The sequence below is a fragment of the Micropterus dolomieu genome, linkage group LG19, assembly GCF_021292245.1.
Source record: "Micropterus dolomieu isolate WLL.071019.BEF.003 ecotype Adirondacks linkage group LG19, ASM2129224v1, whole genome shotgun sequence".
NCBI lineage: Eukaryota > Metazoa > Chordata > Actinopteri > Centrarchiformes > Centrarchidae > Micropterus > Micropterus dolomieu.
The window spans coordinates 15,329,519-15,347,305 of record NC_060168.1 but is presented as its reverse complement, the minus strand read 5'-3'; the positions used below and the strand labels follow the sequence as shown (position 1 = coordinate 15,347,305).

The 17,787-nt window shown below is 43.1% G+C and overlaps 1 protein-coding gene across 4 annotated transcripts in view; it reads right to left on the bottom strand.

Annotated features, from left to right (window-relative positions):
• Window positions 1-17,787, bottom strand: part of LOC123957516 (bifunctional heparan sulfate N-deacetylase/N-sulfotransferase 1-like) — a 52,389-nt gene that overhangs the window by 12,867 nt on the left and 21,735 nt on the right. For 2 of the 4 annotated variants that reach the window (XM_046030368.1, XM_046030364.1), the window contains one exon: window positions 9,408-10,423. In XM_046030368.1, the coding sequence (XP_045886324.1) occupies window positions 9,408-9,953 (546 nt within the window). In that variant the 5' untranslated portion in view covers window positions 9,954-10,423. Of the gene's footprint in view, window positions 1-9,407; window positions 10,424-10,689; window positions 10,873-11,025; window positions 11,143-17,787 lie in introns of all 4 variants that reach the window. The other 2 variants (XM_046030365.1, XM_046030366.1) reach the window with 2 other exon arrangements.

Below are 17,787 nucleotides of genomic sequence, written 5' to 3'. Positions count from 1 at the left end.
CCTATTTATTTTCATTCATTACACAATATGAATAAGCTATGCAGACAGTTGTAAAGAAAGAACATCTTTTTCTTCTGTTATCTACTTGTTATAGTTACACAGTATTAGGGGTGTGGGCTGTATTAAAAGTATCCACTGTTCTCCCATGCTCTAACACACAGTAACGATTCTTCCTCTGTATGTACACATAAACAACAAGGCAGGGAAATATAAAAGGAATTTATTTTATTGTGTGGGTACATTATTGTTCAGTGTACATGTTCACATCTGAAACAAACTTTACGTGCTTGATAACTCTCCCACCCCGCAGACATCTACACGTCAATACCGATTTATATTCATAGCGGCAAGTGCTATGTAGCTCCACATAGGGGACACAGGAAGTGACATATAGCACATTCATGCGGCGTCGGAAACGCGTAGGAAATTCACAGCCGCACCGGCAGAACTCCAGAATGTGCAACTCGGCCGGCTCACGCGCGGACGCGCTTACAAGTGCGAGGGCCCGCCCAACGCTGCTTGCAGCTTTAATTAATATTCAGTTCTCTTCTACACATACAAAAGGTCATTCACAGTCCAGGTTCATTCAATGAAATAATTTTTTTAGACCGCTTTGATTGAGCTATAGTTTTTAGTTTTGTTGCATAAATGTCCCACCATGTTATCGTGTTCACACGGGTATAATTATTGTGTTTTTTATTTAACATCCAGTCTGCAAATACCAACACAGTGACATTATTTGAATATTTTTTTCCTGTGTTGTCAATTTGCTCTGACTTAGTTATTTGTTACCTTGTGATGTTTTAAGTAAAACATTTTGGTCAAGGTCAATACCATTTGCCAGTTATTTGGTGCCCCCTGCTATAAGCCTTGTGCCCCCTTGGAAATTTTGTTGTAGTGCTGACACTGGCTGTTAGCGTGGCTGTAAACTCTTTGTCTTGTTGTGTTCGAAACGAATTTAAGTGAATTAAATGGCAATCTGCCTATTAGACTTTGATGTCTTCAAGTGGATTTCGGCCAGATAGTGGTGAGAAAGAAAAAGTCACCAAAAACATAAAGATTCATCCTCTAGCGACCATGCAAGTGTAGAGAAATTCAAATGAGCCAAGTCTAGCTTTTTATATTATGTGTAAAATAAATAATTAATATTTGCCCTGGGGGTGGAGTCAAAGGAGATGTGTCCAAAACAGAAATGGTATATCCTCTGGGGATCATGGATGTGGCCAGTATTTAATCTGCCCAATAGATTTCATGTGGAAAAGTGGAAATGTTAATGTGATAGTAGTGACACTATTAGGTAATCTCCAAACACATTAGGATTCATTTTCTGGGGACAGCGATTATCTGTAGCAAATCTAAAAGAATTCATCTGTTTTTGAGATATATTGTTATGGTTTGTCAGGGGAAAATTGAATTGGACAAAAGGTCATAGGGTTTAACAAAAGTCATTGGGTGTCCTCCACTTCAGGCACTGAGTATCGATACAGAATTTCAGGGTAATCTAGATAGTAGCTATGGAAACATCTTGCTTTAGATGACTGAATACTCAGACCAATACTCAGATGCATGCATGGATGAATGGACCAAGTGAAGGAAGGATACATCTCCTTAAATGGTGTGTAAGGAGTACACCAGCAACATACACCCCTATCTGTTGCACATTCGAAAGCAACTTACTTTGGTGTGTTAAAGACAAGCAATGATGTAATGTTAAGAAAGAAACCTAAGATCACAGGGATGTGAACTTGACGGTACTGGATGAGCCTGCACTGAGCTTGTGTTAAGGATGGTGTTAGTCAAAATGAAATAGTTTATTCTACAAAGGCCAGACAAATAAAAAGCACAGCTGAGTGGCATGTGGAAATAAGGTCAGAACCTTACCTGGCAGGACATTTGTGAAAGTACAGTGCACCCAGGTTTGACCATGTGTACTGAAACTTGTGAAAGCTCAGATTTGTAGATGTGCCTTCAGAAATGCAAATGCTGATGTGAGAGCATCTGAAGTTATATGAATCATGAGCTACTTTAAACAGTTTACAAATTTCCCATATTGAGGCCCTGATTTCTACAGAAATATGTGGTGTAGACACAGCTTAGCTGTGATATCATCCATGTGAACCCTGGAGACTGCTATAAATCATGTGTGATCATTTTCCACTTCCACAATTGACCATTGCATTGTTGAGATCAATTTACAGGGCTGTAGGCATAACATTGCAAAGCTTTTAATTTCCCATGCTGATTAAGTGTTAATCACAAAGAAAAAGTGCAGGAAAGCCATGTTTTTCCTTTCCACCATCTGTATTGATCTGAAGTAAGTTTTAAGTTCTTTGGAATGAATAATCATGCTTGACAATAGAAAACTTGCCTATTAGGGCGTAGGCAAAGAGACAGACGACACAGTGTCTTTCCTGTAGATAAAGATGGCATTAGGGTTTAGAAAGGGGTCAATGGGATTCCCTCTGGCCAAAGAGTGTGGGGATTACCAAAGTCTGCAAAGAGCTGCTTTTCTTACAGATTATGTACAATCTGTTCTCAGCAACAGAACAACATATTCACAAGACAAGGATGCAGTATTAAACAAAGGCCTTATTCACTCAAGGGCAAATAAGGCTTTTCTGCAGCATCCATCAACCTGCACTCACCCGCCTTGTGACACAAAACTAGTGTCACCTGAGTTTTATAGGTGTCCATCACTCTGAGCTGATCTAGACAAGAATCAAATAGCAGGTCACCTGCAGCCCACTATCAGCAACACTTAGTCAAAAAGTAAAACCAACAGCCAAATGTTCCGTAGTTTTGATGTGGGTTATTCACAATAACTACTTAAGTATATATGGTCAAGTTAATAACGTAACACATCAAAGAACCCCTAAATTATGTAATTTAGTGCACATGATAACCACGTTATTGTGTAGAGCATCTGAGAAGAAGACTGGTCTATGTTATTAGTCTGTATTTACATTCTTAGACATCACAACTTTACAAGAGAGAAATATCAAAGATGCCAGCGGAGAGCATTCCACGAGTTTGAAATCGCTGGTAGCTTAACCATCTGTTGATAGTCTCAAACGAATACTGACTGAAGGTTTGCACATTCACTATTCTGGCTCCCTCAGTTTTGGCTGGGATTAGCACACAAAGATAAATAAGGGCTTGTGTAAATACTGTTAATCAAATCTTGATTTGAACAGGATGTTTAGATTATAGGTAAGGTTTCTTATGAGTGGATGACATTAATTTTAACTAAATTTCGTGTGCACTGATCTCATATTGATGTCAATTGCATAACAGCTACAGATAAGTTTGCTTATCATGTAAGTGCAAATAAAAGTTGTAAGAATGTAGGTAAGAGTGTATTAGTCAGCCTACTGTTGTGTGCACGAAAGCTAGCACGAAGGCGTGGCCATCATTAAGTACAAATAAGTGTAACTTCAATTCGTATTCTACATTTGTAAAAATTACTGTGTCCAGTGTTGCATAAAGAAAATACCAATAAGTCCAAGTCTTTCACGTTCAAATTCTATTCAGTTTGTGAGGCGCGTGCATCCACATAATTTAATATGAGATTGAATTGAAGGATTTGTGCTAAAAAGTCATAATCATTTACTTTATAATTTATATAAATCTTTTTTTAAAATCATTTAGTGCTTAAAACAAAAAAAATACATTCTAATCATAGACACTGACATGTATAAAAGAATAGAATGAATTCTAATCTAATACCATTTAATTCTAATGTTAACAGTGTAGTACAATGGCTTGGTCAACAGATGTCAGCCTTTGTCAGACTTTGAGAAAGGTGGATGAGCTTCAAAGAGGGGAAGACCAGAGCCAGTCATTCAAGTGTAAGGAGTTGTACAGGATTTATATTCTTCAACAGTTTATTCAGGTATTTCCACTTCTTCCTGCCATATTCCAGTTTCATCTTAAACGTTTTATGTACTATTATTTGGTTGTACAATGGACAATGATAAAGGTCTTAACCTCTTAACATTCCAAAGGCAAAACTGACACCTCACTCCAACATTTTATAAACCAGGATTATGAACACATTGATATTATCACAAAAAGAGTTTGTCCTCTTCCATCTTCAGCTCATATCAGATGTTGCACATCCTGTACGTGCACTGGCCCTGCTAAATGCTTCATTTCTCCAGCTGATTTAACGAACATGATTACACTTCTGAAGTGATTAAATGGGGAGACTGAGTACACTGTCAGTATTGTTGTAGATCTGTAGAGAGGCCCAGCCTCCAGGTCATGTGGTGGTGAGAAGGAAAAACCTTTATATACCATTTCTCTTGCTTCTGCAAGTAGGCTCTGTGAATTAACATGACCGTAATCTAAAAATATAGGATAACCTTTCCACTTAAAATATTGGCACTATCTATGTATAGGCTGTTCGCATAGAATTACTAAAAGAATGCAGTGATAAATGCATTGTTTATGCCAATATTTGCAGTGTTATTTACTTATGCACTTCAAGGCATTCATTCCAAGTCAGTGAATGCATGTCTATTCCAAACATATCTTCAGGGTAGGATGTTTGGATTTAAATGAGGGCACAAAGCAGAGGTTGCTTTGGCACTATTCAGTGTGTGTATTTTTCTCTGACTCTGTTAGAAGCTCTGCGCGAAGCTGACCTGAACATAGGAAGGCTAATTTCCCTGCATGATGCATTTGTGCCACAAGATAGTCAGGTGTTTTGTGACATGCCTCCCACTTAGGTAGGTATTATCCCTGGCCTTGGATCACAATACCAAAACACCTATGACACAGATTCCACACGAGCTGTCAAGGACACCTCTGACAAAAGCAGAAGTGGTTTTCAAATCTTTGTACACTGCTCTGAGCCGCAAATGGCGTTACCCTGCTGGCTGCTGATCCCTTTTCCCACAGTAAGTTTAGTTCATGCAGAAAAAGCCAAAAGCAAAGGTGCCACCGCAGATAAATTGTGTTAAATCACGATGCAAATCAAAAAAGAAAGACTGATGTCAGAGCCTGTGGCTGGCAGTTGAGACAGGAACTCTGCAGCCTCTCGTTCCCCTTCCTCTCAAGCAGAGTCAGGGGGTGAATGCCTGTTTGAAGCTCTCCCCCTGGGCTCCAGGGTTCTGTGGGATCCGGGTGTGCTGACACTGTTAGCACGCCTGATATGAGAGCCTGATCAAAGCTGGCTCATTCTGCCTGACCGATTTCCACAGGATTAAGGATTAGGGAGACAGGAAGCTGGGAGAGGCACAGAGACAATCTGGGAGAGACAAAAAGGGATAGTGAGGGTTATGGAGAGTGAAAGGGATGGAAAAATGATGAAGGAGACAGAAGGGTCACAAGGCACTGGCAGAGAACATCTTGAGAAACAGAACTGAGAATAAAGTCAGTGAAGTGATTTACAAAACAAATAAATCAGTACACTAATTAGTTGAACAAAAAGTACATTTAAAAGAACATTATAAAAAGACAATCTTGCAACTTTAGCTTTCTGGCTGGACCATGGGAGCTCTGCCACCTTCTGTTACATGTTCTCCCAGAGGACCAGGCTGCAATGCAGATCATGAAGTGTTAAGTCTGATATTGTCGATGGGAGACGAACCCTGCTGTGCTTTAATGGTGAAATCTTCAAATCAATTTGAAAACTAACAGCCAACCAGTGTAAAGCTGCTTAATGGGGGGTGATATGATCTTTGGTTCCTCAGCTTTGCTGCTGCGGTTTTGCAAACAGGAAAATGTGTCTGATTGCAATTATATTAGAAGTCTAACTGTAAAAATATAAAAGCATGGATGATGTTTTCTCAAAAAAGGTCAACAAATGACAACAAAATATTTTATTTTTGAAATAGCTTTTAGCTGAAGGAAGCAAAGACTTAGCACTTTTGTCATTAAAGCAAATATCCGAATAATTACCTTAATTCTGAAGCTAGGCTGAAAAATACTCTAGTCATTCTACAGTCAAAATGGGGGTCTATAATTGCAGGTGTTCTTCAGTAGACGATCTATCATCAATTATCAAGTAATGGGAGACCAAAATAAAAGTCTGTGAGCTAACTACCAAAAGGTCATGTTTTGAAACCCTTTCAAAACCCTTTGGACCATTTAACAATGTGGTTGTTTTGGCATGGCATATCAGTGGCTCCTATGATAATCAGGAACTTGACTGATTAATGCTTTGTATTTCTAACAGCCTACTAGATCTTCTCTTTCAGGACAGAGATTGAAATCTTTTGTACGGTATTGAAACATAAAAATATGCGTGATGTTAATGTATCTATCACACCTGGAGATTTAACTCCTGTGTGACTTAGTCAGGTTTGACATTTCAAGTTGAAATGTCAACAACAGCTATTGAGCGTAAGTGGAAACAACCTAGTTTGGAGCCAAGGCTCTTGTACGTAACATCTTGTCTGAACAAGCACTGTTATCATTTGTGTATCGAAAAAGGCTTGAAAATGGTGTCCTGTTGACTGTCAGATGTTTAAAAGTGATTGATATGGATGGGGACATCCCAGTGTGGGTTTTTGGTTGTTTTGTGTCAGGTGGCAGTTTTATGCACCTGACCTGCGTTCTGTTATTGCACCATTGTTTGTGGTTTCTGTTACTCATCATCATTTTTGAGAAGTTCAGGTAGTTCACTCTGAAACTGAGAGATGATACATTTCTGCAGTATTAGACAACCGCTAAAGAGGAAGAGAGTGTGTGTGCAGATGGAGCAACAATTCATGGTTATTAATGATTCACTTTGAATGTGGTAACAGGGGTAAACACTGAGGGAGAGGGTGACAGGGAGAAAGAATGGGGACAATACACCACCTGCATGCCAGACTGGATTAAAAGGGGCGGATGAAAGGTCCTTGAGAGGCAAAGTTGCTCACCCCCACCAGATGTGCACTTGCGCTGGCCTATAGCCGATTCATTATCTCACAGTTCATGACACCAGGGTTGGTGTCCAGGCAATTACATTACACTACACACCCTGAGCAACCTGATCTGGGGATTTTTCCCTGCTGGACAGGATGTGTGTATGTGTGTGTGTGTGTGTGTGTGTGTGTGTGTGTGTGTGTGTGTGTGTATCAGGAGGAGGGGAGGAGTCTTTTTACACACTGTTGGCATCCATAATGACAAAGCGAGAATTCACATCATGCTCCAGCGCTGTGATCATCATGTTTCTGTGTGCTCATGAGTATGTTCTCTGTGGCTGCAGTCAAGCAAACACATAGTCTTTTTTCCTCTTTTTTTTGGGTGGGGGTTGTTCCCAGAGATTAACAAGAAGTGGAAGAAACACATATTCACACCCTGTGGCATGCTGCCTCATTTGCCTGAGCCTCTATCAATTCTTGGTTATAGCCAATAGCAACAAAGGAAGTGGTCCCACTGTCACAGAAACAGTTGGCACGGAAACAGCACATTACACCATCGTCCAATCCCCCTCCCATTCCTTTGTCGTCATTTCTTCCCTCTCCTCCCTTCCCCTCCTATCCTCTCCAGTCCCCTCCTCCTCCTCCCTCTCTCCCTATCTTCTATGTTTTTTCTGTCATCAATGAAATCACAACCAATCCTGCTGCTGGCCTGTCTGCAGCATATATAATACCTCAAGAAACAGATCTACTCACAGCCTCACCTCCACTCTAGCCGATAGGGCTCAGATTCCTTAATGGCTTAATGTATATTTTATCATAGTAGCATGAAATAAAGATACAATGGATGCTGGAGCTACTCTACCAAAGCCTGTTTTTTCTCTCTGTGTCTCTGTTACTCTCATGATTTAATCCTGACCATTTCCCCCTTCTCTCTCTATCCCTGCTGACTCCTCCCTCCATTTCTGTCCTGCACTCCCTCTCTGCCTCTCTGTCTCTGACACACTCGAACACACGCACACATATATACACGCCCTCCACCCCCATCGCTGCAGTGTCTCAACTGCCTTGGAGCAAACAAGAGAGGATATAGAACACAGACGTTTAATAAGACAGAGCAAGCGGGGTGCTGAGAAAGAGAGAGAGTGATTCGAGCGTGTGTGCGTGTGACCCTGTGTTTATGAGAAAGATATGAAGATGGAGCAGCAGGACTAAAGGTGGATTGCACTTTCTCTCCCTGCAAGGGCTTGTCTGCAGTATCCTTTGTAAATGGATGCTGGCTTGTGAGCACGGTAAGCCTGACCACTCTCAAACACACACACGCAGCTTTTTTTGTGATCACTGCAAGGCTAGCCTGTTTTGGACACAGAGGAGGAGCAAGATGCTATTTCATTACAGCCATTCTGTGGAGGGCGAGTGTGTTTCCCTGATAAAATGGGGAAGGTGATGTTCAGAGATGGCACCAAGGCAGGCAGCCTGTCCAGTCCCCTCCTCCACCCTGCTAGCTCTGTGCCAACGGACGCTGCTATTATGCTTGCAATTTGACTCATCATCTCCCCAGAGCATCCTCGATTCTTAAGGAACGCTTTTATCTGAATGCAGTGCTTAGTTCATGTAATTACTGTATGTAGGACAAGTGAAGGATGCATCAAAGATGTGTGAGTGCGTGTGCGTTTGCTTGTATGTCTAGGCACTCTTTCCAGGCCCTAAGCTGTGAAATGGAAATAGGGGAAATGAGAGAGTAGGAGCACCATCACACACGATCAGGTGTACAGCACTTATAACTGGCTTTATGAGACGTTAAATGTGAATTTGCGGTGGGAGGTGTTCAAATCCCGTGGAGCTTGTCTCAAGAGGCACTGGAATAAGCAGGCAAATTGTGGCCTGACAGCAACCCAGGAACGTTGGAGGAGCTCGCTGTCTGCTGTTCTACGGGGGACATTTACATCAGCATTCATTAATAATCTCGAGTTGGGATTTAGTTCGTTCAATATGTGTTTGTGTTTGTTTATGAATGTAAATCTTAATGGTGAGAGGGGGGAAGAGAGAGAGAGCAGAGCAAGTCCGTTTCTCAGCAGGAAAAAAAAGGATAATTTGTAACATTTACTGTTTCAACATTTTCATTTTTCTAACAGAGCGTTACTATATTTTTTTCCAATGGGGGTTGGGATGGGTTCTGTAGCATCAGGAAAGCATGTGCATTTGTGTGTACTGTATGTGTGTGTGTGTTTGTGTTACATGCCTGAGAGAGAGAGAGAGAGAGAGAGAGAGAGAGAGAGAGAGAGAGAGAGAGAGAGAGAGAGAGAGAACCAGAAAAGAGAAACACGAGACTGGGCAAGAAGAGTGAAGAAGGCCAGATTGCAGAATAAAGACAAACAAGAAATAGATAGAACATAAGAGAAAGAGTGCAGCGGGACTGAGTGATATTGAACCAGGCAGGTCTTTCCAACCCTGCGAATCCCATCTCCTTAGAGACGGTGGAGCCAGATGGACAGGGCAGAAGGTGTGAGTGAGAGGAGGGAGGGAGGGAGGGAGGGAGTGTGGTGTTGTCCTAACCTTGAAGAAGCCAATGATGCCCACTCCATATTCCACACAGTACTTGTCCAGCAGCTCTCGGTTCCAGGCGTCCAAGTTAACATACTTGAGAATGTTCTCATAAATCACCAGTGTGAAACGCCCCCTCTCTTTGTCTGTCAATGTGGGCATGTCCCCTTTACCGGGAGAGATCTCAGTCCGGTACTTGAACCGGCCAGACTCTAAGATGGCCACAATCTCCTGACCCAGTTGAGAATACTGGCTTTCCACAAACACCAGAACCACAGGATCTGTCCTGGCCCCCCCGGGATCCACCCCGGGGCCCCCTGACATGCCCCGCAAAGGTAGCAGCCGTGACGGAGTGACCCTCGGATCATCGGAGTCGGCAGATGCTCCCTCAGCCCCGGACACGCCGCCTCCCGATGGCTCCAGCTCCCGCTTGACGCCATAGAGGAAGTAGGCAGAGATGAAGACGCTGACGGTGCAGAAGAGGAAGAGAAGGAGGAGGGAGGTCTGCAGGGGGAGGAGACGGACCAGCCGACGGAGGCGTGTCACGCATCCCAGCATCGTCCCGCGCCACACCGCCCCGCCGGCCCAGCAACACGCCTTGGGGACCGCCTCTCTCAGTGTGGGTAGAAACGGCGAGCAGGGATTATTCACAAAGTCAGTCTTGCTATGGAGCTAAATACAAACGGCGTTGAGGTAGCAGCTGCAGCAGCTACTGGAGAAAGAAATGAGACGGTCTCACGTTGGCTCTCCCTCATATTGCAGCGCTGCTTATGTCACCATGGCAGAGAAATTACGGGGCCTTGGACTGTTGGTACACACTTAAGCCTCAGAGGGAGGGCTGGCAGGCCGAGTCACTGGAGGAGAAAGATGATGGAAGACTTCATCACCTGTCCATCATCTGAACCTGCCAACCATGTCCCGGGCTAGATCTTGCTCCACTCTCTCGTTCGGAGAATGATCTCTTGAGAAAAGTACGGTCATGCAGGTCATCTCAGCTGCACCATTCCCTTAGGATCGAGGTTCCTGATCTAGAAAAAAACAGCAAGAAAACAATGTTACAATCTGAAACACACAGCCTCAGCTCCTATAGAACAAACAACATATTCTTTTGTTGAGTGGGTTTAGCGGTGTGTGGGAGAGGTGTGTATACTGCCAGTGCCAACACTCCAAAAGTTCACTCCAAACTAGTCCTTGCATTCACCTACACAAAGTAAGAGCTGCCAACTCCCCCCTACACACACACACCTAACCCCTGTGTGCGCAAACACACACACAAAAAAAAAAAATCACTCACTCACGCAGCCTCCACACAATCAATAGGCAGAATGTGAGTGACAACAAAGCCTTGAGGCGAGCCAATTCCCGATTCAGTCCAGTAGGACTGTGTGACTGCATACAAGTGAAGCCATCGCCTGCGGGGACACTCGCCTTCTATTTCCCTCAACTCCTCAACAGTATCGAGACCAAAATGGGAGTGCTGGAGAAGGGAGAAAAGCAAGCTGGTGAAAAGGAAGCGATCCAAGAGCAGAGGAGTGGATGGTGACAGAGATGGCAACAGCAGGATATTTTGCTCTGGGAGAAAACCCCATATCACACTCAATATACATCTCCATACCCTCTGCAGACCCACCATAATATACGAGTTCTTCAGTCCATCTCCATCAAGGCAAGTGTGAAAGGTATACGATGTGGCATTGAAAACTGTGTGTTAGTCACTTCCAAAAACACCCTTTCTCCATTTAGAGGCCTGGTGGAGAAATGAGACAGCACTTCATTACCGTTGCATGGAAATGCTCTGTCCATTAAGCTGGAGAGCTATCGAGGTGCACACACACACACACACAAACACACACACACAGACCTTTATAAAACCCTAAATACCAATAAAGTAGAGTCACAACCCTCTCAACCCAAAGGCATTAAACAGTGACCACCAAACCCATCAAGACTCAGACACAAATCAGACATAAAATGCATTTGATAATGCAGTCAAAAGGTTTAACAATAACACTAAAAACTGAGATATAATTAAAGTTACATTAAAAATACATGAGTGGCTGTAGTCTATATGATTCACTGTGCTCTGTTGAGCACAGTGAATCATATAGGCTACATTACAATCAATAAATTGATGACTGTTCAGCTGAGTAGGAGATACACTATTATTCTATACATTACTTCTGAATAACATATAGATAATCCTTTGATCACTGAAGTTATCATTCAAGTGCAAACACAGTATTCCATGGGGGAGGGTCCCTTTAATGTAATTAAGGTCAGCATTCTGGCGAGCAGCTCTGCCCCTCTTAAGCTCAACACGATGCCTTGAATCTCCCTGCGAGTGCAGTTCTCTAGAAATCACACTTCTTTTTCTCTGAGTCGTGTCCAAATTTCCTCTTCACAGGGAGGCAGAGTCTAATGTAAAGAGAGGCCGTGAAAAAACACAGTGGGCGTTCAGAGAATGTATTGCAGCAGAGCAGACAAAAACCAACAGCCCTGGTAGCTTGAAGATCCCCCCCCACCCCCTTCGGTACTTTGTTCATTTCTAAGGGAGCCAGGGTTCGTGCCACGGCATATCAAAGTATGATTAGCCACAGGAAGTGACTGCTGCTGGAAACAGTGATGCAGAAGAGAAGACAGGGGAGACGACTTTTTACACAACACCGAGGCCTAACACTTGTTTCAGGTCTTTTGGGCAAAAGGACTCATGTTAGTACTTAAAAAGATACAAAAATAAATAAATTAAAGCCATTACAATGGTGAGGTTTCTCATCACCAATGCAATGTTATAATTCAATATTCAATATCACTCACATTATCATTCACTGACTTTCAGCAGAATCTTGGGCTGCAACTAATGATAATCTTATTTATTGAGTTGGTTATTAAGTTGGTTATCTTTTCCAAAATTGATTAGTTACTCTGAAAATAGTTTCTAAAAACCAAGCTGATATCTTGAAAATGCTTGTTTTTGTTTTTTTTTAAACTCATTTACTGTCGAATGAAGTTGCCCTGTGGATCGAAAAGTTTGTGTTTACATTCAGTGTTCAACAAAGGACATGTGTATCCTTGACATCTAACAAAGTGATTGAATGTATTTCCTTCCACATAACACTTGCAAAGCCAAATATTTTTTTACTTCATTGCCTTTGATGGCGCATTGCTGTATTTCTTGGCACGCTACCGCAAATTCATGTTTCTCCACCTGTACGTCAGTGGACAAATAGGTGGCGAAACATGAATGCATGTTGTGTTGGACTTGCGCACACGAATAAGACAAGCCAAACAGGTATCCACTCGTAAAGACACCGCTCCATAGAGTTACTAATGTTTAAAAACTTTCTCTTGTTAAAGTAATCAATTATGAGCAAGTAACAAAAAAAAAAAAAAAAAAAAAACTTATTTAAAGCAAATTTGCAAAGCAAATTTGTTTTTACATAGAAGAGTTTTGTCTTCTGTCATGTACCACAGTGAACTGCAGTTCATTACTCTGCAACATCAATTTTACAAGCTCACATTCATTCTTCCCTATAACTATTACTAATGAAATAATGACTTCAAACACATACTAGTCTGCTCTACTCTAAGAAAGAGGCTATCTTAAACTCATTTTCTACGAATGATTAGCCAGAATGAAGACACGTTATCTTGGTTTGCAGGGAGACAATGAGCTCTGCCGTGGCTCTGTAATGACACTGTTGACATGGCTTTGGAGCAGATTAAATGGTGACACAACACAAACAGAGTAGGGGCACAGAAAACCTCACTTCTTGCCCAATTCGCAGCAGTGATGACCGCCTCCCAATGTTGACCTACAGACTGAGATACAAAGAGCTACAACTGAAGGAAGAGGGAGGGAGAGGGGGAGTGAGAGAATGGCTGATGGCAGGAGTGGAGGAGTAAGAGAGCAGCTGACACAAATAAGAGGTAAAGCTCAAGGCCTCGAGTGTGAAGCTACAGCTTTGAGATCAGGCCAGCTAAATAGGGAGTACAATACATTAGACTATAATGGAGATGAGGATATAGCACTGACCGAGTGGGTAATGGATCTCAAATGTCTGCACGCCCATCTCACCTAAAGTGTCTTCCACTTTCTGTGCCATGTATACCTTAGAAGAAGCCAAGATGTAACCGCAAACAAAATAATAGATGCTAAAATGCAGAGGAGGTAGAAAAGAGAACATGAATATTTCACACTTAGCAGAAGCGGATGAGAGGTATAGCCAGAAGACATATCCGTAAGATAAAGAGCAGCCAAAAGGTGTGCAGAGACTAGAGTGTTTCAGTCTGCCAAAGGGAGTCAGTGTCTTAGCTCATGCATAAAGGGAGGGGCAGATGGAGACTAAGGCATATCTGATAACCAACCTTTTCATTCTCAATGATGGAAAGAGCTCACTCTGAATATGAGCTCTGTAATAGCACACGTGGGCTAAAACTCCCCTTAAAAGGAAGTGGCAGACAGACCACTAAGACGGGGAAAAAGAGCAGCAAAGGGAGAAGAGAACACGAGTGGAAAGGGAGACAAAAACTGAGGAAAAGGACAAGGTGATCAACTACCAAACCTTGACGAAAAAAAAAAGACAGACCGGTGGGAGAAATAAGCGAGAAATTCACCCCCAAGGTGGCCATCAATCTCACGGCTTTGAAAACATCAATTAAAATGCCCCCCCGCCATTATTTTATAGCAGCTGAAAGATGACGACAGAATGAAGTGGAGGCATAAACAATAGCAGGTGACGGCCGAGAGGACAGACTAATGCTTTCCCTCAGGGTGGGTGGTCACTCAAACCTGCTCCCTCTACATCACGGGAAGCAGGCCAGAACCATGCTGCTAGATTAATGAGAGACAATGAGGAACAGGGGGAAGGAGCCCGGTCCTCAGCTGTAACAACTCTCTGGATAAACAACGCTAAGGTTGGCCATATGTAGCCTCACATGTCCTGTTCCCTCTTTCCCCTCCCTCCCTGACACCGCTGTTGCACTTCTTTTAAAAGTGTGAATGAGACTATGTGTCCCAGGGCTTGTGAGAAGAGTCAGTACATTAACACTGTCAACCAGAGTCAGGCTAGCCGTAGGTGATCCCTTCAACAAATAAACTTTTTTTTAAGGCGAGCTGGATCCGCGGAGCCCCTCGGGACCAAACAGTGCCCCCTGCCCCCTCCTCCTGCTGCCCCTCTACCCAATCCATCCCCTCACCACCGACTGACCGAAATAAATGATGACCCTCCGTGTTCAATCACCATGGGCCTTGGCAACCGCACGTCCTCCATGGAAACACTGGGGTTATGTTGTTTTCAGAGGCATGGAAACTGTGCAGAAGCAAAGAGAGAGAGGGCAGTAATCCATACGGCACTCATCAAAAGGCTACTGTTGTTGTCACTTTCCGGTCTTTGTGTGAGCCACTTTGGTACACGCACATCAATACACAATCACAGCTGAGACGGACCCGGGAGGCTCATTAGAAGTCCAATGATCTCGCACGTGTTGTGTTTGTATTTATTGTTGAACAAATATCACTGCAAACATTCAGGGCCTTGCAAACACAAAAGCAAGTTTGGTCCGACCGTCTGAATTGTATAACCAGGCATGGGTCAAGGTTAAACGGGTAAGAATGACGCCAATGTAATCCCTAATCTGTAATCCTGTTAATCTCGACACTACACACAGTACCAAATGTGCTTATGCCAGCTCGGTCACTGTGAGATGCCTTGAGGCGATTAAGAGACGAGACACAATAGTGTCTCAAAGTGACAAAGGCGAGGATTGAACATTACAGTGAGAGAGGGGTCAGGATACTGTGCATCTTTACTCCTAGTCTTGTTATAAAAGGCGGCCAATTTAGTATACAGTTTTAGAGTTGTTGTGACCACTGTCAACAGCTACCAGTAAGACCACTGTGTTGGAATTCATCACCACAAGCAGCAAGACGCAAAGCTAAAGCAAATTTCTGCATTTGCATTCAGCCTCCCACCCTTTCTTGTGAGAGATTAAACTTCAAAAAGCGAGAATTTTCATATTTCTTTGAAGCACGTCTAAAGCAACAAACAGGCACATGAGAAGAGCAAGGGCTCGCCTGCTTAAATGTAACCATGTAACCTCTTTAAAAGCCACAGTTGCAGGATGTTTTTTCCCCCCCTCTTCCTTAAGCCAGCCTTGGCATTCATCAATATAGAATCAATCAATCTGAAATTCCACTTTATGCATCCATTGTGGCTGCTGCGATTAAAGGCTTAGGCCATGAAATAGTGTGGAACACGGCAGTGAATCCTCATTCCAGCTTCCGCCTCCTACCCTTCAGCCAATCTGAATGCACAAGCAGGCAGCTTCATTTTTGTTGCAAACATTTACACTGACACCTCCCTCTCCCTCTGTCTCATCAGTTCATTTCATGCAGCCGCGTGAAGGACAGAAGACTCGGGAGAGAAATGTAGTTTTGCCTTCTAATTCTCCAGAAAGTGACTTTCAGACCATTTCCCCTACAAAATCATGCGGCTGAATTATCACATCATTTTTCACCACCTCAATTTACTGTCCCCAAGACTGAGGCAATTTCACAGAAGAAAAATGCCTTTCCTCAATGCGCCTGTGCCCCTCCAATTACATCTCAAGGCCCTACTTGAAGACCTCTGTCCCGGCGCTGTCGTAATTGAAATGATTGCAATGTTATTCGTTGACACAGTAATGGGACAAAGAGGCAGAGACTCGTCTTCAAATCCAGACAAGGGAGTGCAATCTTTTCTTGAGAGCAATTATTAACAGAATGGGAAGACAGCTAAAGTGTGTTCAAAGACAATTAGGGAGAATTGGGGCATTACTGTACTACTAGAGTACTGTATATACGGCACCACACAGAGCGAGACCCCCCCCCCCCGAAACTTAAAAAAACCATTAGAGGGATCATGTCAGATCCCATCAACAGGGATATCGTCCTCCGTGAAGATAACCTGAGCAGGCAGAGGCATAATGGCGTGATTACACATTCATATTATATGGGGATGATAAGGACCAAGATGAATAAAAACAGAGGGCAGGGAGTAAAATATACATGGCACTCTCCGAGTCTTTCTCATCTTTGAAAGATCCCTTCTGCTTGAGATCCCAGATTTAAAGAAAAAGGGACGTTCTGAAGCCTAAGAGCAGCAGAGATTGTAAAATGGATTACCTCACAATGTGAAAAGTAGTGTGGATGAGCTGTGGGAGTCCTGGCAAAACTGTGGCGATGTGGAGACGAAGCGGGGTCATTAGGGAGCGAAGAGATGCGAAATGGAGACTTTCCTCCATGGTATTACTCCCCTGGGTGGTGACGGTAGTGGAAGGTTGGGAGTGGCGAGAGTGGAACCAGCACCTCCATCAATAGCCTCGATCACCACATACAAAGCGGCGCACACCCCCCCCCTCCTGCTGATAACCACCAGCAGCTCGCTACCACAGTATATCTATTTATAGACACTCTGTGCCCCATTTACAGGCATGGGGACACTGGATCTGTACAATAAAAAAAATAAATAAATAAAAACAGTGGAGACTACGGAAGACATCATTTGTATACTGCAGACCTTTATTAGCAGCTGAGAAGGGGCCAAGGACGGCACAGAGAAAAGAGAAGATACGTATAGTAAATGCTGCAGAAAGCTGAAACTCCATTAAAGGAGGACAGTTATCACCATTATCACTCACCATGGTATTGCGTCTGTATTAACTGCAATCTAATTCATGTAATTACACGGTGGGCAGATCAATCAGATACATAACCAGAGAATGAGACTGATTAAGCCAATGAGAAAGAGAAATAATTGACCACACTTTGGAGGGCCTGCATATGATTTCCTTTTTGAGTGACACTGCAGACTTTTAGCCAGCAGCCACAGGAGAGGAGACTGTACGGTGGGAGCCAATGAAATACCTAATAATTTGCTTCACTGGTCATTTTTGATGGTTTGATATCATGCATATGGATGTCCTGCAGCCCTGAAATTACACTAGTGACGTCTTTATGTGTGGAAATTATAGGAACGACCTGAAGCAATAAAAAAAAAAAAAAAAAAGAAGAAAAAAAAAGTACTTTCTGAGAGGAGAAATAGGCTTGTAGTGCCTCGGTCAGCCATCGCAGGGTACAGGGAGGTGGATTCAGAGGGAGGAAGGGGTTGGTCATTTATCATTTTTGTCAGTCCTGGTAGAAAGGTGGGGTAGGGGGTGGCTTTCATATAAATTCAGTGTTGGTGGAATCAATGTGGTGTTGTTGGTGAGTGCGGGGTGGGGGGGGGCAGATCAATGCTGGTGGGAGTGACTGTTTGTTCCCATTGTTTATCTACTGTCATCTCAGGACGCTGCTGAAGGACAAGGGAGCATGGCGGGCCGCACAATGTCTCCATTGGGAGTGAGGATTCGTAAT